Raw genomic sequence first — 24,173 nt, forward strand, 5'->3', positions numbered from 1 at the left:
AGTACTAATCTGTTGAAAAACAACGATAAAAATTATTAAAATTAAAATATCTTCCCTGTAGTGAAAATTAATACATTGGATAAATTTTTGGAGTCTTAACTTACTTTAGTAATCTTTAATAATAAGTTTGTGTCAAATAGCTCCTTGATGTCTAACAGTGGGTTTAGAATAGAAAATTTGGGCATTTAGCCTACTTAGAGCAAAGATTAGATACCTGATCTAGATACTCAAGAACAATGATACAAAGATTTTTTGATATTAAGGGTAAATGAAAGATGATTATTACTGGTTTTATCATTCATTATTTTCCCACACATCTGAACTTCATTGAAAAATAAAGAGTAGGAGTGTCAAAGTAGTATAATAATATCAATATGTAGTTCTGGATTTAGTAAGTATTGTTATGTGGGGAACTGTATATTTGACTTATGCATCCAAAACTGTCCAAAATCCAGTCATTAAAATCCCATTCATGAAAGAGTGGAGCAGCAGGTTCTGTTCTGGTGTATGGTCCAAGCTAAGCACAGTGGGTTATATTTCACACTGCAGAATGTATAAAATGCATTCAGTTTCCTTTTGTCCTAAGTAGTTCCTGGGACAGAAAGAAACATATCTTTTTGTTACATGGTTGCTATATACATAGCTATGTACATAGTCTGTATAGTAATTATTCTCTCCTTAAAAAGGGTAAATAAATCTTTCTGTTGCAGTATGATTCACAAGAGCAAATTACAAAGAAAATAAATATATAAGACAATATTGGTAAGGCTTTTTAGTTGGCAAATACAATAAAGGTACTCTTTTGTAAGAGGACTACCAGTAAATAAGGCCAATAGATGTGAATACTTTCCATTCCCAGCATTTTATCATTCATTTCATAGATTCCTATAATATTGTTGAAAGAGAGTCTTGAAGAATTTATAAGGTTTTTCTGATTATTATGGTGGTTTCCACAGATTTATCTTGCATTGATGCGCACCTCTTTTGAGAAGAAAGCAAAGTATGACTATATCTATGCAACAAATGATAATATGAAAATAATTCTTTTGCATTTCAAATCACTGCTTCTCATTTACAAACATTCATTTGTGTTGAAGTTTGTTTTTGTTTTTTCTTAAAAATAATAGGCCTTTCAAAAAGTATTTTTTCACTGAAGTTAAACTAATGAAAGAACATTATCCATATGTGTGCCTGTGTTGGTCATTTTCATATTATTTTTCTATTAAACAAACATATCTTACTGGAATAAAATCTATTATTTGGACAGATATATAAAAAAAGAAAAAAAAGTGGTAGTTCTCTGTTTATGTCCTGAGTTTAGTGGAGGGGAGATAAATCATGCTAAGGTGTTCTACATTTCTGTATTATCAAAACCTAGAAGGTTGATTTTTTCTGGGTAGAAATTGAGATTTTAAAATTAAGATACATAAATTTACTGTATCTTCAGTATCTAATTAAAAAAATTTCAGGTGATCGTCAGTTTGCTGAGAGAAGCATCTGGAAAAACATGGAGGCATGCATTTGTATGTACTGAAGGATGACAAATGTCTTTATCTCTTGCATCCCTGAAGATTTCTGGTTGATGCTTAATTGTTACTTTCAGACTGTTTTGGTATATGTCTTACTGCAGCAGTTGATTTATATTTAAAATTAATATAAAAGATGAAGAGAAAGAGAAGAAAGAGGTTGAAAAAAGAGAGAAAAAAATGCAAGTAAAAAAGTTCATAATGTAGTAATGCAAAGAAGTGCCTTCTGGTACCAAAAAGAAATAAAAATTAAATTCTGAATCAATTCACACAAATTGTGGACAACATGAAAACAAAAGGAAGCAAAAAGTACATATATTAAGTTTCTGTCTAGACAGCTTTTGAAGTCTTTGCTATTTGGATAAATCCAGGAATCACTGCCTGTTTGAACTGAAGTCTAGAAACTTACGTTGAACCATATTTTTTCAGTCATGTATTTCTTTAAATCCACAGTTTTATTTCCTTCCTGAATAGCTGGGAACTGAAAATCGATTTGGTCAGAAGAATGTTTTACATCACCCATTTACACTGATTTTATACTCTCAAATGTATATTTGCGTTTTGTATTCCTTTCTTTTCTCTTACTTACTTGTAAATCAACAGAAGCAAAACTGTAATTTGAACTTAAGAGCAGGTAAAAATACTAGAAATTTATGAAGAATGAAACAAGAGATTTGTGAAAATAATACGGCTGGAATGACATCTTAAAAAATGCGTTAGAGTCAAATAAGCTCTTAAATCTACACTAACTTGAAAATTCCTTTAACAGATCCAGAATACGTTCTTCTAATAAGGTTTGTAACTTTATTGGAAGTCTTGTAGGTAGCAGATATTTAATGGCAGAGAACATCAAAGAGAATAGTTAATTAAAATATTTTATTAGCAAAAAAACCCCATCTTAATAGGATGCGCTGGTCACTGCAAAGTTAGTTAACTATGGGAAGGTTTTAGGTAAGGATACTAAGTAAGTCTTGACTGAAAGTCCTTGAACATCTGAAAGAAGAATGAAGATGGAATATAGTGATTACTCTTTTTTGAAATTCTATATATAATTGTAACCACCTCTTTTTTTCTTTGCAAAAAGATAGAATACGTTACTTCTTGCTATTAAGATAGATAGGAAAAATCCCAGGCTGACCTCACTAGCACGTTACTGTAGTGAGTCCCATTTAGGGTCATCTGCATTAAGAACCTTTAGCTTTGTTTGGGAAGTCTGTGGTTGGATCATATGTGTCACAAGGACTAATAAAGTCCTGCATCTTGAATTCATCCTGAATAAACAAGATAGTGAATATACCTATTTGCTCTCACATTTTGAACTCAATCTGATTCTTAGGAATTAATTAGCAAAACTAATTCTAATGAATTTGAATAGCTGCTGAACAGTAGCCTTAGATCCCATTTATTTGGTCTTATGAACAATTTGCCAGTTTTCATCTGTTCTTCCACTGTTAAAGTTAAAAACATGTAAATTTAGAGAATAGTCATAAATAGGCCATACTCTAGACCTAGAGTCTAGTAACAAGTGGAGTACTGCAAGATTCTGTCCAAGTGTTCAATGTGTTTATCACAAGTTCTGTTCAATGTGTTTATCAATGAACTTGAATCAGTGACAGTGCAATCTCATTGGATTTGCAGATGACACCAAAATGTCAGTTAACAGCCAATTACAGTTGAGGTTAACAGTCGAGGACAGGGCTGCCATCCGTAGGGACATAGACAAGCTGGAGGAATGGACCAACAGGAATCTTATGAAACTCAACAAGGGCAAATGTAAAGCCCTGCACCTGGGTAGGAAGAACCCCTGGCAACAGGACTGGCTGATAGCAAGGAGCTCTGCTGAAAAGGCCCTGTGGGTTGTGGCAGAAGCAAGCTGAGCATGACCCAGCAGTGTGCCCTGGCAGCAAAGAGGACCAACAGCATCCTGAGTTATATTAACATGAATGTAGCCAGTAGATGAAAGGGAAGGATTATTGTCCTTTACTCAGCACTCCTGTGACCACGGCTGGAATAGTGTATCAAGTTTTGGGCCCCCTGACAGGAAAGATGAGTTCTTTGCTGGAGCAAGTTCAGTGGAGTGCCACCAAGATGATTGGGGGCTGGAGCACTTACCCTGCGAGGAGAGGCTGAGGGAGCTGGGCTTTTTCAGCCTGGAGAAGACAGGAAAGCTAATAACAGCTTCCAAATGCCTGCAGGGGGATTACTGAAAAGACAGAGCCAAGTTTTTCATGGTGGAGCATTGTGTGAGGTTGAGAGACAAGTGACAAAATTTGAAACAAGATCTTCAGGCCAGATATAAAGAGAAACTTTTCTTTTGTGAGGAAAGTCATACATTTGAGCAAATTGCTCAGGGAAATTGTGCAGTCTCCATCCTAGGAGGTTTTCTCCTCACCCGACTGGATAAAGTCCTGAGCAACTGGTCTGACCTTATGCCTGACCCTGCTTTAGGTTGTCGTGACAACAAGAGATCTCCTGAGGTCCATTTCGCCTTGAGTTATTCTATGATCCTGTGGATAGAAATTGTTTTAATCCCAGTGTTATACAAACCAAAGTCACACTACAGAATGTTCACTCTTTTTTGATTAGTTTGACTCCAAATCAGCACGGTATGTCAGTGGACAAATAAATAGTATTAGAACGTTTGTTTGTTCATCAGTTGTCTCCGAAATAAAAGCAAATTTAGAAAATCTTTAAAACTTTTGCCGAATACTTTTTTATGAGTTTAGTTTTAGTTGCATTTCAGATATTTAATGGTGGGCATTCAACTTAGTCAAGTTTTACTGGCCGTGCTTTTAGTCTGTGGAATTATAATATTTGGCTTGTAATAACAGAAGTTACAGTAACATACTTCATGTCAAAGCTTTATTTAAAAATGGCATTGTGCTGCAAATAATTTCTTTCAGTCCAGTTGATGATTAATATCTGAAAGCATGGTAATTTTGTAAATTCACAATATCACTTTAATTTAGTGAATTAATTAATTTGCCTTAAAATCTTATCTGTTTGAATCCTGCTAAAACATAATTCTCAGTTGTATCTTGTAAGAAAGAATGGCAGTTAAATATTGGTAGTTAATTATGTTAATTTTATGGAAAAAAACCAATCTTAAATCATGTGTTAATGCATGTTGACTAATCACTGATGGTTTACCTTACGGAAGCTTGTGGAACTGGAAGAGAAAAACAATTCTGGTTTAATAGGAGACAACAGCCATAGCTGAAATCTACATCTTAATCTGGGATTGAACACAACATGTTAACATAGCATAGAGCTCAAGCTTCTAAAATGAGTGTAAAATTCAGGTTGTCTTATCTGAAATTAATTGATTTTGGTTAAGAAAAAAACTTATTTCTAAAGCGTATAGAGATTCAGATTAAGGTCTATAACAAGAATTGCATCTGTCTGATTCTGCTTTCCAACACATATGAAGTATTGTGACTACTTTTTCAGGCCTACAGTTTCTAAATTTTAATTTAGTATTGGCACATTACTTACTACTTACATGAATACATTTTAAATATCTGTACTGATTGGAGAGGGAAGATATATTGTTCTAGCACTCCCTATTCTAAAGGGAAGCTTTCCCAAGTCACAGTCTTCTAAAAGGGAAGAAAAAAAATAATTTTCAATAAAAGCATTTTCACTGTATTAAATACCATTTTCTTCCTTAATTTTTTTGCTGGTGAATGCTTCTGCAGAGTGGGCAAAGGTGTTCATTATCTCCCTAGATTATTTTATTCCCTCAGGGATTACTTGTAAAAAGTTAGTCCATTAGATTAATTTAAATGAGAACTTCCACTATGAGTTTATCTGGGGTAAATTTCCTTTGCTCTCATGTTTACAACAGGAACCCTGTGTATACTTGTAGCATATTGCATATGCAAAGTGTATGTATCTAGCACAGATTCATAATCTATTTTTGGAGCTTTGTCTCAGACAAATGTCAAAGGCTCTTGCCTCTTTCCTTTACTAAAAATGATCCTGGAATCAGGAGCAACCTCCACTTCCATATAAATAGAAAGGCTTATGGGTCTTCCATATGCTTGCATTATCCAAAGTTTTAGCAGTTACAACACTTTTGAGTAGTGGTTCATTCAGAGTAGTTTTCTGAACAGAATTGCTCTGTAGATCATCAGCTTGATCTCCTTCCACTTTACATAGTTGTGAATTTTTATGTGTAAATACCGCTTCAAATCTTTCCTCACCTAAGCAGTCTAATTTGACACATGAAAGGTCCTCAGTTTTACTGATTTTAATCTGTTCTCCGTCCACAGGGATTCACTTGGAGAGATTGTTGTCCAGTCTAGTAGGTCTCAGACTGCTTTAGTCTGGGCTGGTCGGGTTCCCTTTCTTTGTGAACCCATGCCCCCAGCAGCAGTTACTCTTTCTTGCCTCCACATCCTTATTGCTTCCTCCCATGCTGCAGCCTGGCAGTTCCTCAAGCCTCAAATTTTCTCAGTTGGGAATTGCGAATTCAAAGTGATGACCTACCTCTGAGTTGACTTCAGCTGACTGAAAATTGTTGGTTTAAACTTTATCCAAAAAGCAGGAATCAGTCTTCCTTTCTTCCTTCTTGTACCATTTTTCATTGTGAGTTTGACTTTTTTAAAAATTTTTTTTCTTTAACCAGAATATTAAGGGAAAACAATATGTGGGGTGTTTTTTTTTTGTATCACATAGGCAATTACAATTTTTAAAATAGCCTCTTTGACAAACTGAAATATCATATTTGACTGCAGATGACTGAAGTGGAGAGCGTTACATTGCCCATACAACATAGGTGTTTCAATTGCTCTAAATCTGTTTTCATAGAATACTAAGACACCAAAGTTCATGCTTTTACAGATTACAAATGATATTTAAGCAAACACGAATGCATCTATTCCATGAGGTAGCTGATACTTACCAGATTGTTTATACCTAACATTTATTTTGTCTTAAAATCTTCCATGTAAATCACACACGCTGTTTACCTTTTATTGATCTTCTGCATGAGTTCTTTTTTGCGGTGTAAGTGGATGTGGAAGCCTAACAAGTTAGGTGTTTTGCTTGAAAGTTGTCTCTGTATCAAAGTAGTACAGTACTTTCTAATGTATAAGCTTTGAAGCTTTAAGTAAGCATAATTTTTATTGCTTTTTTCTTTTGAGATGAACTTTCTCTTAACTTGTTTTCATGTAAAGTGCTGTGCATCTTTAAGGCGCTAGGAAATAACATGCCATTTGACTGCGATTCTGAATATAATTTTGCTTTGAGCTTGATATTGGGAGCAGGTAACTGCCTATTCTTGTACCTTTGCTTGCCTGATAAAGATGCATCCACATAGATTTTGTTTTAGTAGTAGTGGTTATGTAACATGCAATAAATTTTCTTTGTTTCAATCAACATTATCCTGTTCCAAAATATCCCTTGACCATGCACTTGTGTTTTCTGTGTTTTAAGCTTGATACCAGTCTGTCAAAATGTATTGTATCCTGAATCATAACTAGTCTAGTCTTTTGGTATTAGTCTTTGTTGTGACAATTTTCTTTTTTTATTCTGAAATAAAGAATAAAACATGTCTAGGTCTATTTTAGTTACTTATACCACTGTCATCATAGGACAGTAAGTAGTTTTTGGTTCAGTCTCTGACACGTAAACCTGGAGTCTTACCTGGTGCTTTTAAGATTGTTTAGTTTTGCAGGGAGAACCACCACTGTATGATTTAGAAGTGCTGTACTGCAGAACAGATATTAAGACATTAAATGTAAGATAGCAAAAAAAATATGTATCCAGAGTAGCCCTATTAGTTGTCTGTATAATGCTTAAGTATTCTGTTATGGTAGTATCTTTTTAATAGTATAGCAAAATAAAACATTTTCAGCCTAGAATTTCTGCAGTAAACAAAAGAGACATTATTAGCAAGACTGAGTATTTTTGACATTAGGATCTGTTCCATTTATTTATGCAGTACATTTGATAATTCTGTCAAGAGATTTGATATACCTTGTGCATGAAAGGTGCTATATACTGCTCAGTTCCTCTGAGAGTCTTATTTCCATTTTCTAGTGTATAGGTTCTTCTAACAGTGCAGAATCTCTGGTTTGTTTCCATCCTGTCATCACCCATTACACTTAAAGGACAAATCTCAAAGTCTGTGTGAGAGGACAGCTCAGAAGTAAAAGAAGCGTGGAATATTATTGTTTGAATGACTGTTCAAGAGTCCCTTAATCATTATTATGGAATAAAAAAGCAATGTTTTAAAGATACTAGTATAACATAGTTCATGCTACATCAACTTTGTTTATGTTAATTTGTTATTATGAATTTTATTATGCATTGCCCAGTCATTTATTCGTTCCAGTCAAGATGGAGTTGTTACTGTGTTAGATGTTCTAAATGCTCACAGATGAGAGACTTGGCCTCCAAACATTTGCAGCCAAATCTGGGGAATGGGGAAGGATGAAAAGGTTAATAAAATATTAAAAATTCCCACATGGGTTATATATTTGAAGTGTTAACTTAATATTTTCACAAGCAGTGCATGGACAATTTTTTAACTCATCAAACATTTTGTGGGTGGGCTTTTTGAGTAAAATAATCTGGCCTATTGCAGGAATCAGAGAGCAAAAAAAGAATTACAGATGCAGCCTTGTCCAATATCAAGTATAGATAATTATGCTTAGATGTTTTGTTTAAACGTGTACCTTTTACTATCCATCTACCCTTGGCCTTGTATCAAGTCTAAATGAGCTTTTAGAGCTCTGTCAAGCTTTGATGAAAAGAATCAAATGTCTGAACATATTTGGCAGCCTTATTAGCAGTTGAAGTATGGAAGCTTCACCTACTACCTAGGTTATTATATAATGCTGCTGTATCACTCCTCAATAGGGTGGGGTCCCTTTTAATAATATAGCTGTATATTTTGCTCTAGCCATGCTGATTTCAGGATTGAATTTGCAGGGGTGGAAATTATGTGCTGTCATTCTGACTGCTACAAAAGTTTATACTGTAAGTTTTTGAGGACATTTAAAACTAAACATGTAGTATCATTATAATTACAAAATGTTCACTAGCATTAAAAATGTTCTGATTACTTCAAATTTTTAAATAAAGCATATCGACTTTCCTTTTTTCATGTCAGTTTTCTTTACTATGTTAAACAGAGGGTAATTTAATCTCTTAGGTTGATCAGGAAAACACAATTCAAAAGAAAAAGTTAGCATCCAGTGCTACTATGTGTCCCACAGGTTCTTCCACTTTGATCAAAACTGCCTCCACTGGTGAGTTAGAGGAGCATATTGCGGCCACTACTGGTGCTCTTACTGTTGCTAGCACATCTGCTGATGTTGCTGTATCCAGTGCAGTGATCACCTATATACAACCTTCTGAAGAGCAACAAGTGCAAGCTATGAATATAAGAAAATCAATTCTGGAGTCGGCCACTTCCAAGGAACCACTCTTCCTTCATCAAGCAAATTTACAAAGCACAAGAAGACAACCAAGAAATGCTGAGCAGATAAAAAGAACTAAAGAACTTGCAGTTGTTACTCATAGAGGTATTGGATATTATTTTACTTGTGCCCATGTAGTTACGGAAAAATATTTTATATAAATTAACAGTGAAAGGTCAGGTATCCATTCAGGAAATGTAATTGAACCAAATGGGAAAGGGATTAAATCTGCTTAAAATTGAGTTCTAGGGGGGCATCCAGATGGAAAAATGAAATTAATAATAATATTGTCATAGTAATTTAAATTAATTTGGTTTATAAAAAGACAAGAGGGAAAGATAAAGAATTTTCTTTTGATGCCACTTTATAGCTTATATTATTATATTTCACTATCAAGCCTAGTGTAAGTGAGATCTGATGAAAGTTTAGAGAATTGAGATGAAAATATTAATCTATTCTGCATATATGTTTAGACATAATCAACTATAGCATAAAAAATGTACTTTATACATAGCTGCTTTGTTCTAAACTAATCAGTGATGCAGTTGTAATCAACTCCTTTCTGCTTAAATCTTCAGCAAATTTTTGACTTTTTAAAACATCTGTACATTTTTATTTTACCAAACATGAAATCAAGGAATGAAGCAAATTTTAGAACACTAGGGAATCCAGTTGCAAGTATTAAAGTAGCAAAGCTAAAGATTTAATATGTTCCTATATTCAGCTGATTTAATCCACATGCTAAAATACTAATAATGAACAACATTTGGAGTATAAACAAAGCATTATTTATTGTGTTAAAAGGTAAATGACAATATCTGAAACATGAGGCTGAGAAACAGCAATGCTGGAATGTCTTAATTTAACCAGCATAGACATTCAGAAACAAATTGCATGTGGTGTGTTTTTAGAGATACACAAGTTTAGGGAAGGAGCAGCTTAATTTTGCAGGTTAATGTTGTTGAATACTACTTATTATATATTTTTAATTTTTATTGTGTGCTAATCCATTGTTTCATGTTAATCGATTGTTCATTAAGAATTTACAAATACAAATATAGGGAGGAGGAACATCTTTTATAGCACAAGCAATTTGTAGAAGTCTCATTATATGGTTGATATTTTGTAAAGACAACTTTAGGATGGAATCTGTTGTCTTACTGGATCAGATAGTCACCTAGTATAAGTTCTTGTAGCCTCATTTACTAACTCCTATTGAAACAGCAGAGGTGCAGTTCTACAGAATTCTAAAACATGTAATTTAAGTAGGATAACTGAAAAACAAGCACTGTATTTGGTTTGCATATTAAACAGAAATAATTAAACAGCTATTTATGTTTCATTTTTATTAATTTAAGTATAAATCTGAAGTATTTTCATGGTTATCAACTTGTATAAATTAATTAATAGAGTTTGGTTTTTACTAATTGTGTGGCTATGCATTCACTTCAGAACATCTTTGGTCAAGTTAAAAAAAGCAGGCTTATTTTCAGTATCTGAGGGCCTGTAATAATCTCTTATAATTTAAAGATGTGAGAGTGTACTAATTTGGCAGTTAAATTTGGCAGTAATTGTGATATACATACAGTTTCTTCCACCTCCTCTTTGTAATCATTACACTACAATGTCCTCTCCACTGTTTTTTCACTGTCCTTTTCTTCTCTAACCTATCCTTTAATATAAGATATACGTAAGGCAGATACTTCTGAATTACTTTGTCATATTCAAGTGCTAAACCTTACATTATTAAAAAAAAAAGAAAAAATTAGAGACCAAGATACTGCTAAAATAATGTTACAGTGCTTATTTGTCACATATTAAAGTAGTACCACAGGTACTAAAAGGTATCACAGCCCACATACAGATTAAATCATTCTTGTATAGACCTTACTGGAGAAGAAAGCCTATACCTAGTTCTGTGTGCAGTTTATTCCCTCATACAACATTTAAAGTCTTGATTTTGCTAGCATTCTTTATACAAAATCTTTTAAATATTTTTTTAGTTTCATACCCACAGAACAGTATACATGTGTATGCTATTAGAGTGGGTATTCATATACTGAATAAAAAATTACCATTTTTGCTTGGCAAACACCAATATTTGATAGCATACTTATAATAACCATGAAAACATATCAAATTGACCCTGATTAAATAACCTGTAATGGTCTTCCATGAAATATTCCTCATTACGAAGACACAGAGATATTTTGAAGGAATGTTTGTGAATGTGAGACTATTGTTAATTGACTTGAAGCAACTTCCATTATGGGAAGATATTCCACAGGTGTTTCTATGGAGTTTCCTGTATGTTTCTGTTGAAGTATTTTAGCCTTTCTTTGACAATGAGATATGCACAAAAGTATAAAAACTACTTGTCTTGCCCTGCATATTAAATTACTATGGAACTACTTAAGAGCTACTTAAGAAGTTTACATAAATTCCTTTTTTAATTTTTTCTCTATTTAATAGATATTAAAAATTAGTTTTTACTTTGGAAATATATTGTTTCCTGTGCTCTTGCTCATAACTGAAGAATTATGCTCCCAAATCTATGCAAATTAATTAATACTTGAAAAGATAAAATTTAATATATTAAATATAATTTACTAAAACCTGCTATATCATATATGTGTATATTTAAAATGGTAAAAATGTGCTGTACATGTAGTCTTCACTGTAGGCTTTTTTGAGAATATTGGTAGTGAGATCAGAATAGTGTTGTTTTATGATACGTTAGCATTGATACAAAATGATAACTACGGAATAAGAGTCGTACTGTTGGCTTCCATAGGATTGTTCTGTGAATAAGATCTTTTAGAATAAGTAAACAGTAACAATACTGTTTTATTTCCTAAACTGATATTTTTTGAAGTGTATGTATGAAAGAGACGCATAGAGAGAACTAGAGGTCTCTATCTAAAATTAAACTGTTAGGTGTAAATTAGTCTACCACACTTACTGTCTGGACTTCACCAATAATTGTAGGTTGTGTCAAAGGCTGGCTGAAGAACTTCTTCTCTAAGCTTATTAGTTGGAAATCACAGAAGAGGAGAAGACTTTGTGTTCTGACTATTTAAGAGAGGAAAAAAGAACCCTAGACGCATTTGGTGAAATACTTCCATTAGAGGTAGGGAAGTATAAGTATCATTTTATAAGACCGCAGTGAGCTCTCATGAGGAATACTGTACATAGTTCCTTCATCAAAAAGAATTCAGACTGAATCAGATGAATAAAAGAACTATAATGGTGTTACGTTGTTCTGATCATCCCACCTTACAAAAGAAAATGCAAGACAGGATGAAAGGATAAATGTTTCAGGAAGTGAATGCGAGTATGTGGAGAACTTAAATAAGGACAAATGAGTATATAATATATAAATAGATACATTAGGGAGAGGAGTGAGAAGAGTTCTTGTTATTGGAACGATGAAGCCTTCTGGTAGAAGGAGGGAGTAGGTGAAGGGTGAAAAGCTTACTTTCCAGATGCAGCTTGATAGGCTAATGAAAAATGTATTTAGATATGATAGCTGGAAGAGAAACATAGCATCTTTTGGGTCCTGAGTTCTAATGAAACCAAGCACTCAGACTCAGGAAAGTGTATCTCTTCCTCTATTCAGAAGTAGGGGGGGGAAAAAGGAGGTCCCTAACTGCTTTCGTTCAGTTAAATCTAGAAGCTTCAAATGCCAAGCATTCAGTAGCAATTCACGTGGATACTACAATCACAGTTTCTAATATGATCTGTATTCTTCAGATGTGAAATCAGGAAGGAAATTAAATGTGATTTTTTTCCCTTGTTTATTTTCTGTTTAAGTATTTAAGTACTGTTAGCTTGATCATAACTACATTAATAGAGGACAATCTGACATTTTTGGTCTTTTCTACTGTCTGTGTTTCATACACTAAGAATTCAGAGTTTAGTAATGCTGTTAGTGCTATTGAATTGTTTTATAATTCATATCAACTGCATCCTTTCTTAAGGCTGAGGAATTTTTATTTCAGTATATGCAAACATCATGAGAGATATTTGAGAACTTTTCTTGTGAGTGCTTTTATAGCATACTTGTACTGTCTAAAGATACTATCCTTAATAATATGCTTTAAACTTTTGGTCAGCCTTGAATTGGTCAGGCTGTTGGACTAGATCGGTGTAGGTCCCTTCCAACCGAAATAGTCCTGTCCTGTCCTATCCTATCCTATCCTATCCTATCCTATCCTATCCTATCCTATCCTATCCTATCCTATCCTATCCTATCCTACTCTACTCTACCCTACTCTACTCTGTTCTATTCTATTCTATTCATGTTCGTTTTAATATGAAAGTATACATGCTTCTTATATACCCCCCAGAATAATGGGAATCTTACTTCTGGTTTCAGTGGCAATAGAGAACAAGGAGTACAAGGATTTCTAAATAAATCTTAAGATAGAAGCAAAGAAAGAATAAAATAAACATGAAAGCTGATGATGTTGATACAGCAGAGGTTTCTATTCTCTCATATAATTGAGAAGAATCCTTAATCTATCAGTGCCAAACGTAATGAAGTCTGATTCTCACTTTTGCTGACATGATATTACACCTCTGGGGGTTTTAAAATGACCACAAAGTGAATTTAAATAGTTTTACAAAGTGTAAAAATTTTTGAAAGACTCCTTAATTCTACTGAAGGAGTACGAAGTGGATTGAAAATGAAATATCTCCAATCAAGTCAATGGAGTTTTGTTCTTCATTGTAATGAACCTGGGCTTCTACCCCAGAAAGAAATAAGAATTAACTCCTATCACATAAGACAAACTTAGTATAAACAATTTATAGTAGCCATCCTTTTCTCTTTTTCAAGGAAGAGCCATAATATTTGGCTATAGTTTTTTTATTCAGCAGTCATGATCAGTGGAGGCAATTGAACAGTGGTTTAACTTCTTACATTGAAAAATGAAGAAATAAAGTATTCTGCTTTTTTCCAATGAACTGAATATTTGCAAAGAATATTGAGAGTTTTGGCAGGTATATAACTATATGCACCAAGAAAGTCACAAAGAAGAAAAGATTGAAATTATTTTTAAGACTTAATTGATTTTAGTATTCCACTAAGAAGTCATGCATTCTAAGACAATATCCATCCCAAAGGAAATTCTAAAGTAAGACCTCTGTTCTATAGACACAACTGAGTACAAGATGCAAGCAATGTAACAAGACCACTGGTATAGTTCATAATTCATAAATGAAATATAGAAAAAAATCAGTCTGAAACAGATATAGAAGTTGGAGAAAAAAAAATTGCTTCTCAAACTCAAACTACCAGGAAATCTTAGTGTGACTGAATGCTTTCCTTAGGATCTTAAATCCCATTTATTTTCAAGAGAACTTTAGATTCCAAGACATTTCACTACTCTGAACTTCTATTCTCCTTCTAAAGAGCAGAAATGTCACCAAGCGTTTGCAAATTTTTAACCATATTTTCTCAGTTTGAGGATTAAAGTATAGATATGTTTTGATAATTTTATTTAGCTATTTGTTTTCAAACTGTTATTCATTTTACTGATAGCTCCATTCTCTTTTCTTTCTCTATGTCTTCTCTATTTTTTTCTGACTTTCTTATAAAGCCTTTATCGTTTCTCTATCCTTTCCCCTTTATTCTTTAAGAACACTTACCTATCACACCTTCTGTTACGCTTTTTGATATCTGACTTTATGTAGTATCTTAGTAATAGCCAGGAAAAAATGAATCAGGGAGAAAAAAACTTGCTACTGGGTGTTCCCCATTAAACCAGCATTTCTTTTTGCTGTGTGTTACAGGAGAATTTATGATGGTAGGAGGCAAGAAGATTTTTTTACAGATTTTTGAAGATTTTTAAGATTTGTTACGAGGATTTAATCGAATGCTAATGTAACGTTTGAGAAAAAGTTATTTAATTATTTAGATTTTTTTTTAAATATTCAGTGAATGATAGAGCACTGCTTTGGGATTATTTGATGTAAACTTTTTAAGGATTTGTTAGAAAATATATTCATATATCCTAATTTTTATGAGGTTTACTTAGAAGCAGGAAGAGGAAAGGAGGAGCAGGGAAGGAGAGGTTTTTAGAAGAGCTGTTAAAGATTTTTAAGAGTTGAGTAGGAAATCAATGTGCATATGTCCTCAGTTTTTTTTGTTGGGGGCTTTTTTTGTTATCAGTGAAACCCAGAACTACAAAGATGGAAGTCTGAAGAAAGTCAATATATTTTGCAGTGAGATTCTTATGTTCTTATATTTATATAAGAATATTTGTATATAAGAATATTTGTATATAAGAAGATTTGTGTATTTTTAAAATCAAAATAATTTTAAAAGTTCCAAGAAATGCTTATTAGCATAACACAGATGTAATTTAGCACTCAAGCATTTAATCATTGAACCATACTTGTTTAATATTTCATAATACTTTTGGAAATACCTGTTTAATATGTGCAATGAGTCACATAGATACGTTCTGTTTGGTGGATGAACTCTATAGCCCATGGTTTGTTAATTTAAAGATTTTTTATTAGAGAAAAGCTGATAATAATGACTTAAGCTTCTTGACATCTTCCCACTTCAAAGAAGTCATAGGAAAGGAGATCACTTTTCATCCAATAGTCAAGTCCAGTGTGATTAGAAGGAAGAAAGGGAAAAAGAAAATCAGTCACACTGATTTCAAGAAGTGAGTTGTGTTAATGTTTTAATTCAATTATTGCTCCTTATACCTGCCTATCAAATTATACATGTTTACATCTATAATTAATATTTGTCTTCTGATGTGTTGTGTCACTATTATTTTCTCTCAGTAATCCAGGTTTTCTTATTTTGACCACAATATGTTGGTATAAATCAAATACATTGTCATTAGAATATAAAAACCAATTTATCATTAGAGCAAATATACCTTACTTTAAAAATATACATATTAACCACACTTGCTTTCTTTTAAATAATTCTTTTTCCAAATTAGAGAATTTTGAGATACATATAATGTAGAATACTGTAGAAAAACTGTAATTTTGATGATTTTAAAGACCATCTGTGTAAACTAACTATATTTCCTCATCCTTCTTAATTCAATACCGATACATGGAATAACCTATATATATACCTGTAACCTGTATAAAAATAATTCTGTTTTATCAATACATTTTCTGACTGATTTTACATAGTTTGGCACATTTTTGCATTATTTTATTATACAAGGTTGTTCTTTATATTAATTGGAACTTACCTAAGGTAGTAAAATATTTTTATAAATTTTAGTGAAAATAGTGTGAAGTGGGAGGGTTCCACATGCAATTTTGTTGACAAATGACATAGCAGAGTAACATTTAAACTTCCAGTTCTGCTCCATGATAATCATAGTTTTCAGTCAAGAGAAGAGGAGGGTGTTTTTCCGTTCAGTGGCTCATCAGTGTATTTTTAACTGAGATAAGAACCCAATGAGAAATTTTCAAATGCGTATAAATTATACATAGCTTATATAATCCTGTTCTCTGAAAATTATCATAGGTTTTTGTCTATGGATAAAAAATGAACCTGAGAAGTTGCACAATTAAAATGGAAATGCATCATATCAAAATAAAATCCTTTGCAGTTGACTTTAAATAAATGTCGAAGATGAGAAACAGAAGAATACAAAGATTGTGAGGAGGCACAAAACCTTCCTTTTATTTCCAGAGATATTACATATTTTCTGAAACATGTTTTATAGGCATTTATATATACGCAATACAAACATTTAGGAACAGTCAAATACTGTCTTTTTCACATAATATTATATTTCTGCAGATGTCATTTAAGGCGGGCTATACGTGCAATCTTGAAATAATGGCTTTGATATTATGATATCGTTCTCCATCTCCAATTAGCTGAGTGGTAGTGAATATAATGTAAAAAACTTTCAGGAGAGGGGAGGGACTGTTTCAGTGTTTGAACTGCTTTGAGCTACACCCAAGGAAAGAAGTATATAAGGTCAAAAGAGGCCCACGTTTCCATGGTTAATACTCTGTATAGTTCCCTGTAGTAATGCAACCTGAGTTGCATTTTTTTGCAACTTTTTTTGCATAGAAATGTGGTATTTTAATCATCAGCATTTTAAATGTACTTTATACTTGGTTTAAAAATTTACAAAACATAGACAAGACAAGCTGGACAATTTCTTTACATAAATGCTGTTGCATAACTAAAATAAAGACATGAATTTGTGGGTTGTCAGTGTTTTAAATAGATATCTTTCACATGGCTATATACCCTGATGCTTCCAAATTGTAGAAACAAATTTTCTATCTTGAAATTCACATCTCATGTAGCTCTCAGGAGGCTAAAACTGTTTTTGAAGAGTTACTGTTTTCCTCACTGGTTTCCACATTGGCATATGCAAACTAATGCCTAGTTTACTAAGTATTAAAGAATGTATTTATTGTGTTTTGGGTGTTGGATTTTTTGGTGATGGTGGGGTTGGTTTTATGTATGTACATGCATATGCAGCCTGACACATAGTTTAGTGACGGCATGTTTGGACCAAATACATTTCTATAACTACTCCTTCACAGTGTATTCAGAAACTACTCTTCAATAAATCAACATACAAAATCCAGTTAAAAGTAAAATTCTTCTCTTGTAGTGTAAAGGTTCTCCAGAGATCTTGAGTTGCTTGCTTTTCTAGTAGTATTTAATAGCCTTGGCAAAGTGATGCAAATAATTATAAAAATCTCTTGATTGTTTTAAATAATATGTTCACCAAGACACTCTTGTAACTATTTTCAGTTCCACCTTAGGTCTTGTGAACTCTGTTTCTTGTGTACAAAAACTATGGATATGCCATTCAGGTGTTTGAGGATGAGTAGAAAAAAACAAAAAACCCAAACCAGTCTTTGTTCTTTAATGTGTTATGATGATGATTTCTGAAAATTAAGACAAATGTCTCCCTAATGTGAGTATTTAAACCCATCCCAGCACTTGAGATCATGTATTCAAGCCCACTCCCATTTTAATTAGGTGTTGGAAGAATAGCTAGGTCTCTCTTCTGATTCATGAGGAGTTATTTTACGCTGATACTCAGAGGAGGCCAAAAGAAGCTTGCAGCTATACTCCTACATTCATATTTATGTAGAAATAGCATCTTAGAAATCTCACACAATGATGAGAGAGCATTACTGTTATTCCAGTATGCCTCTACTATGTGAAGGTACAGTTCTTGGGTCCATGAATTCCACTGAGGATAGAATTGCTTATGGACTTACTTTGGAATTCCAAAGTATGGAATTACTTTGGAGATGGGGGGGAGCTTCTGGTATTAAGGATTAAAAAAAAAATTAAAAATACAGTATTTTGTGGCAACAGATATGTTATGCTCCTGCAAATAACATATTTCCCACAACCATTAGCAATGTTTATAGGTTACATTGTGATGATATACAAGGAAATCTGTATTTTGCCTCTTGAGATAAAAGCCTCTATGTATTTAGAAGAAAGTATGGTCTTTTCCATCCCAAGTGTAAAAATATTTATCATTGCATCCTGTATCTATCCTATAAATTGTCTCTCTTAGTAGTATGCTATTTTCTCCTGAATCTTGTTCTGCTCTTGTGCATGGTAATGATTACTTTTATTTAATAACATCAATAACATTTTGCTACTCTGGTATTTATGCATCATGTAAGGGTTTCTTTGACTATTCATTGTTTTTGTATAAGAAGTTAACAGGTGCTGAAAAATTCTTTGATGATGTACTGTCTATCTTCTTGGGTTAGCTTCTCTTAGACCTAGTTCCTTTAATCTCTGCTGTCTTCATCAGCAGTATTTGCTTGTAGCCAACATACAACATCTTCTTTCATATAGTTTTTAAATATATCTAATCTATAAAGTCACTTGAGTATAATGTACCTAAAATTAACCTATACTTAAAATTTAATTTTTTTTAGAAGGTCCATTTTTATGTATGTTTCATTGCTCACTGGCAGAGTGTATTGGAGAATAGAGGCACCTAGTTTAATGACTGAAAGAAAAAATTCCTTGTGCTGTTTTTGTTTTATTCTGTCTTACCTTTTGATATCTGTTAAGTTTTGGTTTTACTCTCTTTTTATTAGTTTTGTTTCAAAAATATGTTGAGGCCACATGGTTTGCGTGGATTAACTGCCTTTATCACAAAGCCTGCCCAAAATAAGGGCTTTTGCAGAAATAGTTCAGCAGTGGGCTTAGGGGTGAGGTGGAAGCCAACTACCTTCCATATCACACTTTGCAAATAACAATTTTCAGGCTAGAAAGAGGACCAGCTGCAGAACCCACAGCAGAACAGTAGGCTGTATTTCATTTTTTTTGTATCCAGATCTCTGTAGTTAAAACAGAAAATTAGCCTGGTATGCTTAATTTAATAGTGCAGTATTTTTTCTATGATCAAAATATTTCTGTTTTGTCTGTGTATTCTAAACACAGATAATAAAATCTCAGTATTTCCTGAATAAAAATTATTCTTCCGTTCTAAAGCTAGGAACATAACTAAGGTAGATTTTGAAAACAACTAGTGGAGATACTTTCGGAATAGGGAGGTAATCTGGGTGCCTATAGATCTTGAGAATGTATTCCAATGTATTACTTTTAGAAGGTCTTTTTGTTACTAAAACATTGTAATTTTTTAGCTGTTGCCTCTGTTTTGTCTTTTTCCTAAATGTAATACTGACTTTTAATGTAAATTTTAAAATCTGATGTAACAGGCAAAATATGTTGACAAAAAATAGTTGGCATTTCTACTGCTAATTAAACCTTTTCAGAATGTATGTGGATTAATATATGTCCTGTATTGCTTGGATGCTTATGGAATTCAGATCTGAGCATATATATTGGATTTCAGTGTGCTTTCAATAACATGTTGTGGATGACTCTTTTTTCCTTTTAAATTCTCTATCACTGGGAAGAATAATTGAATTAAAATCTCACAAAAAATCAGCTGTATAAAAAATGTCATAGTATCTTTTTTTAAAAGGTTTCTGACTTTTCAATTGGCAGATAAGATAGTATTCTGTGCTTTTTTTCTCTTTTTTCTTTTTTTTTTAATGGAGGGAGCGGGGGATAGGCACTACTGTTCTACTGTTTCTTAAAACAAAAAAAATACCAAATAAGAGTCAACTGTTCAGCTGTATTAGAGCAAACATATCTATCATTCTTTTCATTTTCCAAGTTCCATAAATGTGTGACAATGTTTTACACAGCTATATGGTGCGTATGAAATAAACACTTTTGGCCATAATTTTTTTTCTTGGTTACGCGGGAGAAAAATTAAGTTACAAATCTTACTTCTTTGCTTTGTCAGGTGCACAAATTGGTCTCAATACTTGTTTTTGTAAATTGTTTTCCACCAAATGTACACAATATGAGCTTGTGAGGTATCTAGTACTGTAATTTGTATATACTTCCATGATAAAATTTGTCAAATGAAATGAAATATTTTAGACTGTATTGCCTGATACGTGTTTTTGTTTGTTTTTTTAACTAGTGAAAAAGGCGATAGATTTTAAATCTAGAGGATTTAAATTGTTTCCAGGGAAAGACAACAGCAACAAGTTTTCTATCTGTGAGTGTACTCCTTTTTTGTTACTTTTTTCTAGTGCAAGAGTGAAGTTTGTACTGTCTGTGTTGTTTGCGTGTTTTCAAAATTGTTTATGTATTTCTGTTAATAGAACTGATTTAAATCTGTTTCTTCATTCTGCATGGTGAATTTTTAAATATGGTTCTACTCTAAAGGTAGGCTTTCTATAAATCTGGCATTGTAGAATGACATGTTATTTTGTCAGTAATTTCACATTAAATTCGCGGTATTTACAAATAAATAAATATTCAGTCTCCCAGGTGTCAGCTGAAATCCTAGCTGTGAACAGGAGATGATGCATTATTTTAATCGAAAACTAGTACTAGCAGCAAAAGGCTGTACAAACCAAAGCCTATCCTAATATACAAATGTGCAACCACATATTTTTTTCAAGTGACACACATGAGGTCACATCGTGAATTTTTTTTTCTTCATTAACTTTGCCATTTTGAACTGATTAACTAACTGTAATTTTAAAAATTCTGGAGATGCTTAGTGCCTTCAATTTTAATTACAGAGAATAGAAACTGAAAGTGCTTGGCATCTTAGAGGACTGAGTCCTATTTAACTCGTAAGGAGGAGTCAGGCAACTTTTTAGCATAAATTAAACAGGTATGATTCTAAATACATTAAAGAGGATATTTTTTGCAAAAGAACATGCCATTTTTATAGAGGTCTTTTTTGGACTAGAACCACATTTTAAATATTTAGAAGTAATTGGTTAAAATAAAGGTGGACTAACTGCTTAGCCTATGCCTGCTTATACTACATTCAATTATTCTTCACAGGAGTGAAAGGACTTGCTTTTGAATCTCCTTAAGTCGGACACATTTGCACTAATTTTTTGTTTAAAGTGTCAGTGATGGATTCAGTTTTCAGGATTTTCCAGGGCACATTGGCATAACTTTTAATGCATTTTTCTGGTTTAGATTTTAAACTGTCAACATAGTAGACATGATTTTTTATAAAAAGGTGTCTTCAAGCAGCAAGACCCTTTAACATTTACCAAGTAAGAAAAATAAAGCAAAACACACTTCTGTTCAGTTTTTATAATGTAGCATATGTCCATATTCAACTTTTCTGTAAACTGCATCACCTAAATAGTTCTGTAAGGCATTTCTGGTTTATTTGAAAACTTTGTATCAAGATATTTAAAAACAAGTATTCTTTGACTGGATGACTGGAAAGTAGAGTGGTTATACAACAAGAAATAACAGTAGGATAATTACAGTAGTGTTTGTAAGGTACATCACTGAGGTCTCTGATGGTCCATCTGTACTTTTCTAGATACAAATGAGAATAGTACAGTGACTGATAAAACAGATTGTTTCTCTACAAATTTATTTTGCACAAATCATTAAATATGCCACTATATAAACGTTAATAGGAATTACATATTTATAGTGGAGTACCAGACACTTGTGTTATCTAAAGGTGATTGTTACGAAATTAGTGATGGAATTTATCAATATATTTTTGAAAGTCTATATAATTTCATATGTTATGATATTCTATGTAAAGCTGAGAACTTCCGTATCTTGTTTTATTGGTTATGCAGAGTAGATTACCTATATGAGTCAATAATAAGTGAAGGTGAAAACATTCATGATTTGTACCTTTAATGATCATAATGTTGTCATAAATAGATAACTCACATTTTATATTGTAATCTAGCATTTGGTTAGCTAGTCACTTTGGTAGCTGAGGAAATTGAAGAGGCAGTATTTCATGAAAAACCTATGTATTTAGCTGTTGACTTTGGATAAAATACCCAATGTGGCCTCAGGGGGATCTGTACTTGCAATTACAATGACACATAGGGTCCTTTAAAAAAAAAAAAAGATGGCCATCATTCCACTGTTAGTGGAAATAAGACAAAGATAAATGAATACCTATTTTACATTATGCCTTGTATTAGCAATGTCTTTAGAAATTATCATCTAACATTTCTCATGTGTATGTCTTTTCCCTATTTTACTTTTTTTGAATGTATCCAGGTATATAACATTCAATACGAATGCATAGGTGATTTGCACATAGTAAAGCCAGAATGATAGTATTTGATATGATGATATACTTTGAAACAAGTATGCATCCACTTCATTTTGCAAGTGTTGAGATTAACAAAAAAAATCATTGGGGGACCTAGTTCAATCTGGATTAGAACTCTGGAATTTCTTGCTCACGCTTTCATGAGCAGACCATGAATTAATGCTTTCCCTAGAGGAGCCTTTAATTTACTACAGGAAACCCTTTCATTTCTTATTGTCATATGAATATCTGGGATGCAAACCAAACAACGATAGGTGATTGATTGATTGATTGATAGATAGATAGATAGGTAGATAGGTATCTGAGGAACTATATAGAGCTGTATTTCAGTAGATTGAAAAATCAAGCATTATGTCTGGAAAAATAACATCAATACAAAAATAATAAAATGTGCATTTATTTTTCGTGAAGTACTTAACAGAAATCAGAATGGATTTAAGTTTGTCCTTCAGTGCATTTCTGATTTGGGATCAAATCAGAAATCAGTTTAATGACTTCTACTTATAACTTTTTCTTCCAAATTTTTACTGTGGTATATGTCTTATTTTAACTTTGTCACCGTAATTATTTTATTGATTTTCTTTAACATAAGCGTTTATATTTTTATTTATGAATTTTAATAAATCCATAATTTATCATTTAAAAATCCATTTCATAAAGTATTTTTAAGAATGGAACTTCATACAGAAGATGTCAAAAAACAATAGGATTTTCAAGCTTCCATTTTTGGTAGAAATTGAAGTATATAATAGTTCTTGTACTTTGAAATCCAGTAGAATATTCTTTTTAATGTGAATATTCACTCTATTACCTGTGTATGGGGAAATATAGTTTACAAAAATAAAATAATTTTTTGAAATATTAAAACATGAATTACAATAAACAGAAATAGTTCTGTTTAAATAATAATTTTACTTTATTTTGTTTATAGTAAAGGATTTCTTCTGTGTGCATAGATATAGGATACAGCCCCAAAATGGCACAATTTTATTTTAATTTCTTTAATATTATTATCAGGCATCATGAATAAGTTTCTGCTATAGTTTTAACATATGTTTAATGTCAGAAAAGTTAACAGACTGTCACAAAAATGAGAAGGTGTCTTTCTCCCTATTTGTTCTCAAGTATACTTCCTTTCCCTTTCTGCATTGCTCAGTGAATCCTAACGGTCTACCCAAAGTTTTAAGGTCTTTTCTATATATACGGGCCTACTTATGATGATTCTGAATTTCTCACGTCTTGATATAGGCTTTGGAACTGTATAAAAGCACCCAGATATTTCAAAGAGAGAATTCATTCTAAATGCTCATCCAACAAGTTCCTACTGGATGGCCTTGTGAAATGCAGTTTATGGAATTGTAATTGTCAGATATTTATATTCCAACACTAGCAGGAACTTGGGTTTCTATAGCTTTCATGACACCTACAAGTATTGGGGGATGAAAAGACTGAAACCCGGTAATATGGATGGGCTCTAAGGAAAGAGCCCTCCTGGCCCAAAAGTCCCCTGAGCATAGAGATGCAGATGAACAGAGATTGACTTTGTTTGCTATTAGAACAACTTTGGACATGGTACA

General features: G+C 32.6%; 1 protein-coding gene across 3 annotated transcripts in view; it reads left to right on the forward strand.

The window, feature by feature from the left end:
• Positions 1-24,173, forward strand: part of CSMD3 (CUB and Sushi multiple domains 3) — a 796,263-nt gene that overhangs the window by 295,459 nt on the left and 476,631 nt on the right. The window contains exons 7-8 of one of the 3 annotated variants that reach the window (XM_075141259.1): positions 8,753-9,061; positions 20,452-20,529. The exons of 1 other annotated variant lie outside the window; for it this stretch is intronic. In XM_075141259.1, coding sequence (XP_074997360.1) covers positions 8,753-9,061; positions 20,452-20,529 — 387 coding nt within the window. The remainder of the gene's footprint in view (positions 1-8,752; positions 9,062-20,451; positions 20,530-24,173) is intronic. One more of the 3 variants, XM_075141260.1, reaches the window with a different exon arrangement.

The sequence above is a fragment of the Calonectris borealis genome, chromosome 2 (genome assembly GCF_964195595.1).
Source record: "Calonectris borealis chromosome 2, bCalBor7.hap1.2, whole genome shotgun sequence".
NCBI lineage: Eukaryota > Metazoa > Chordata > Aves > Procellariiformes > Procellariidae > Calonectris > Calonectris borealis.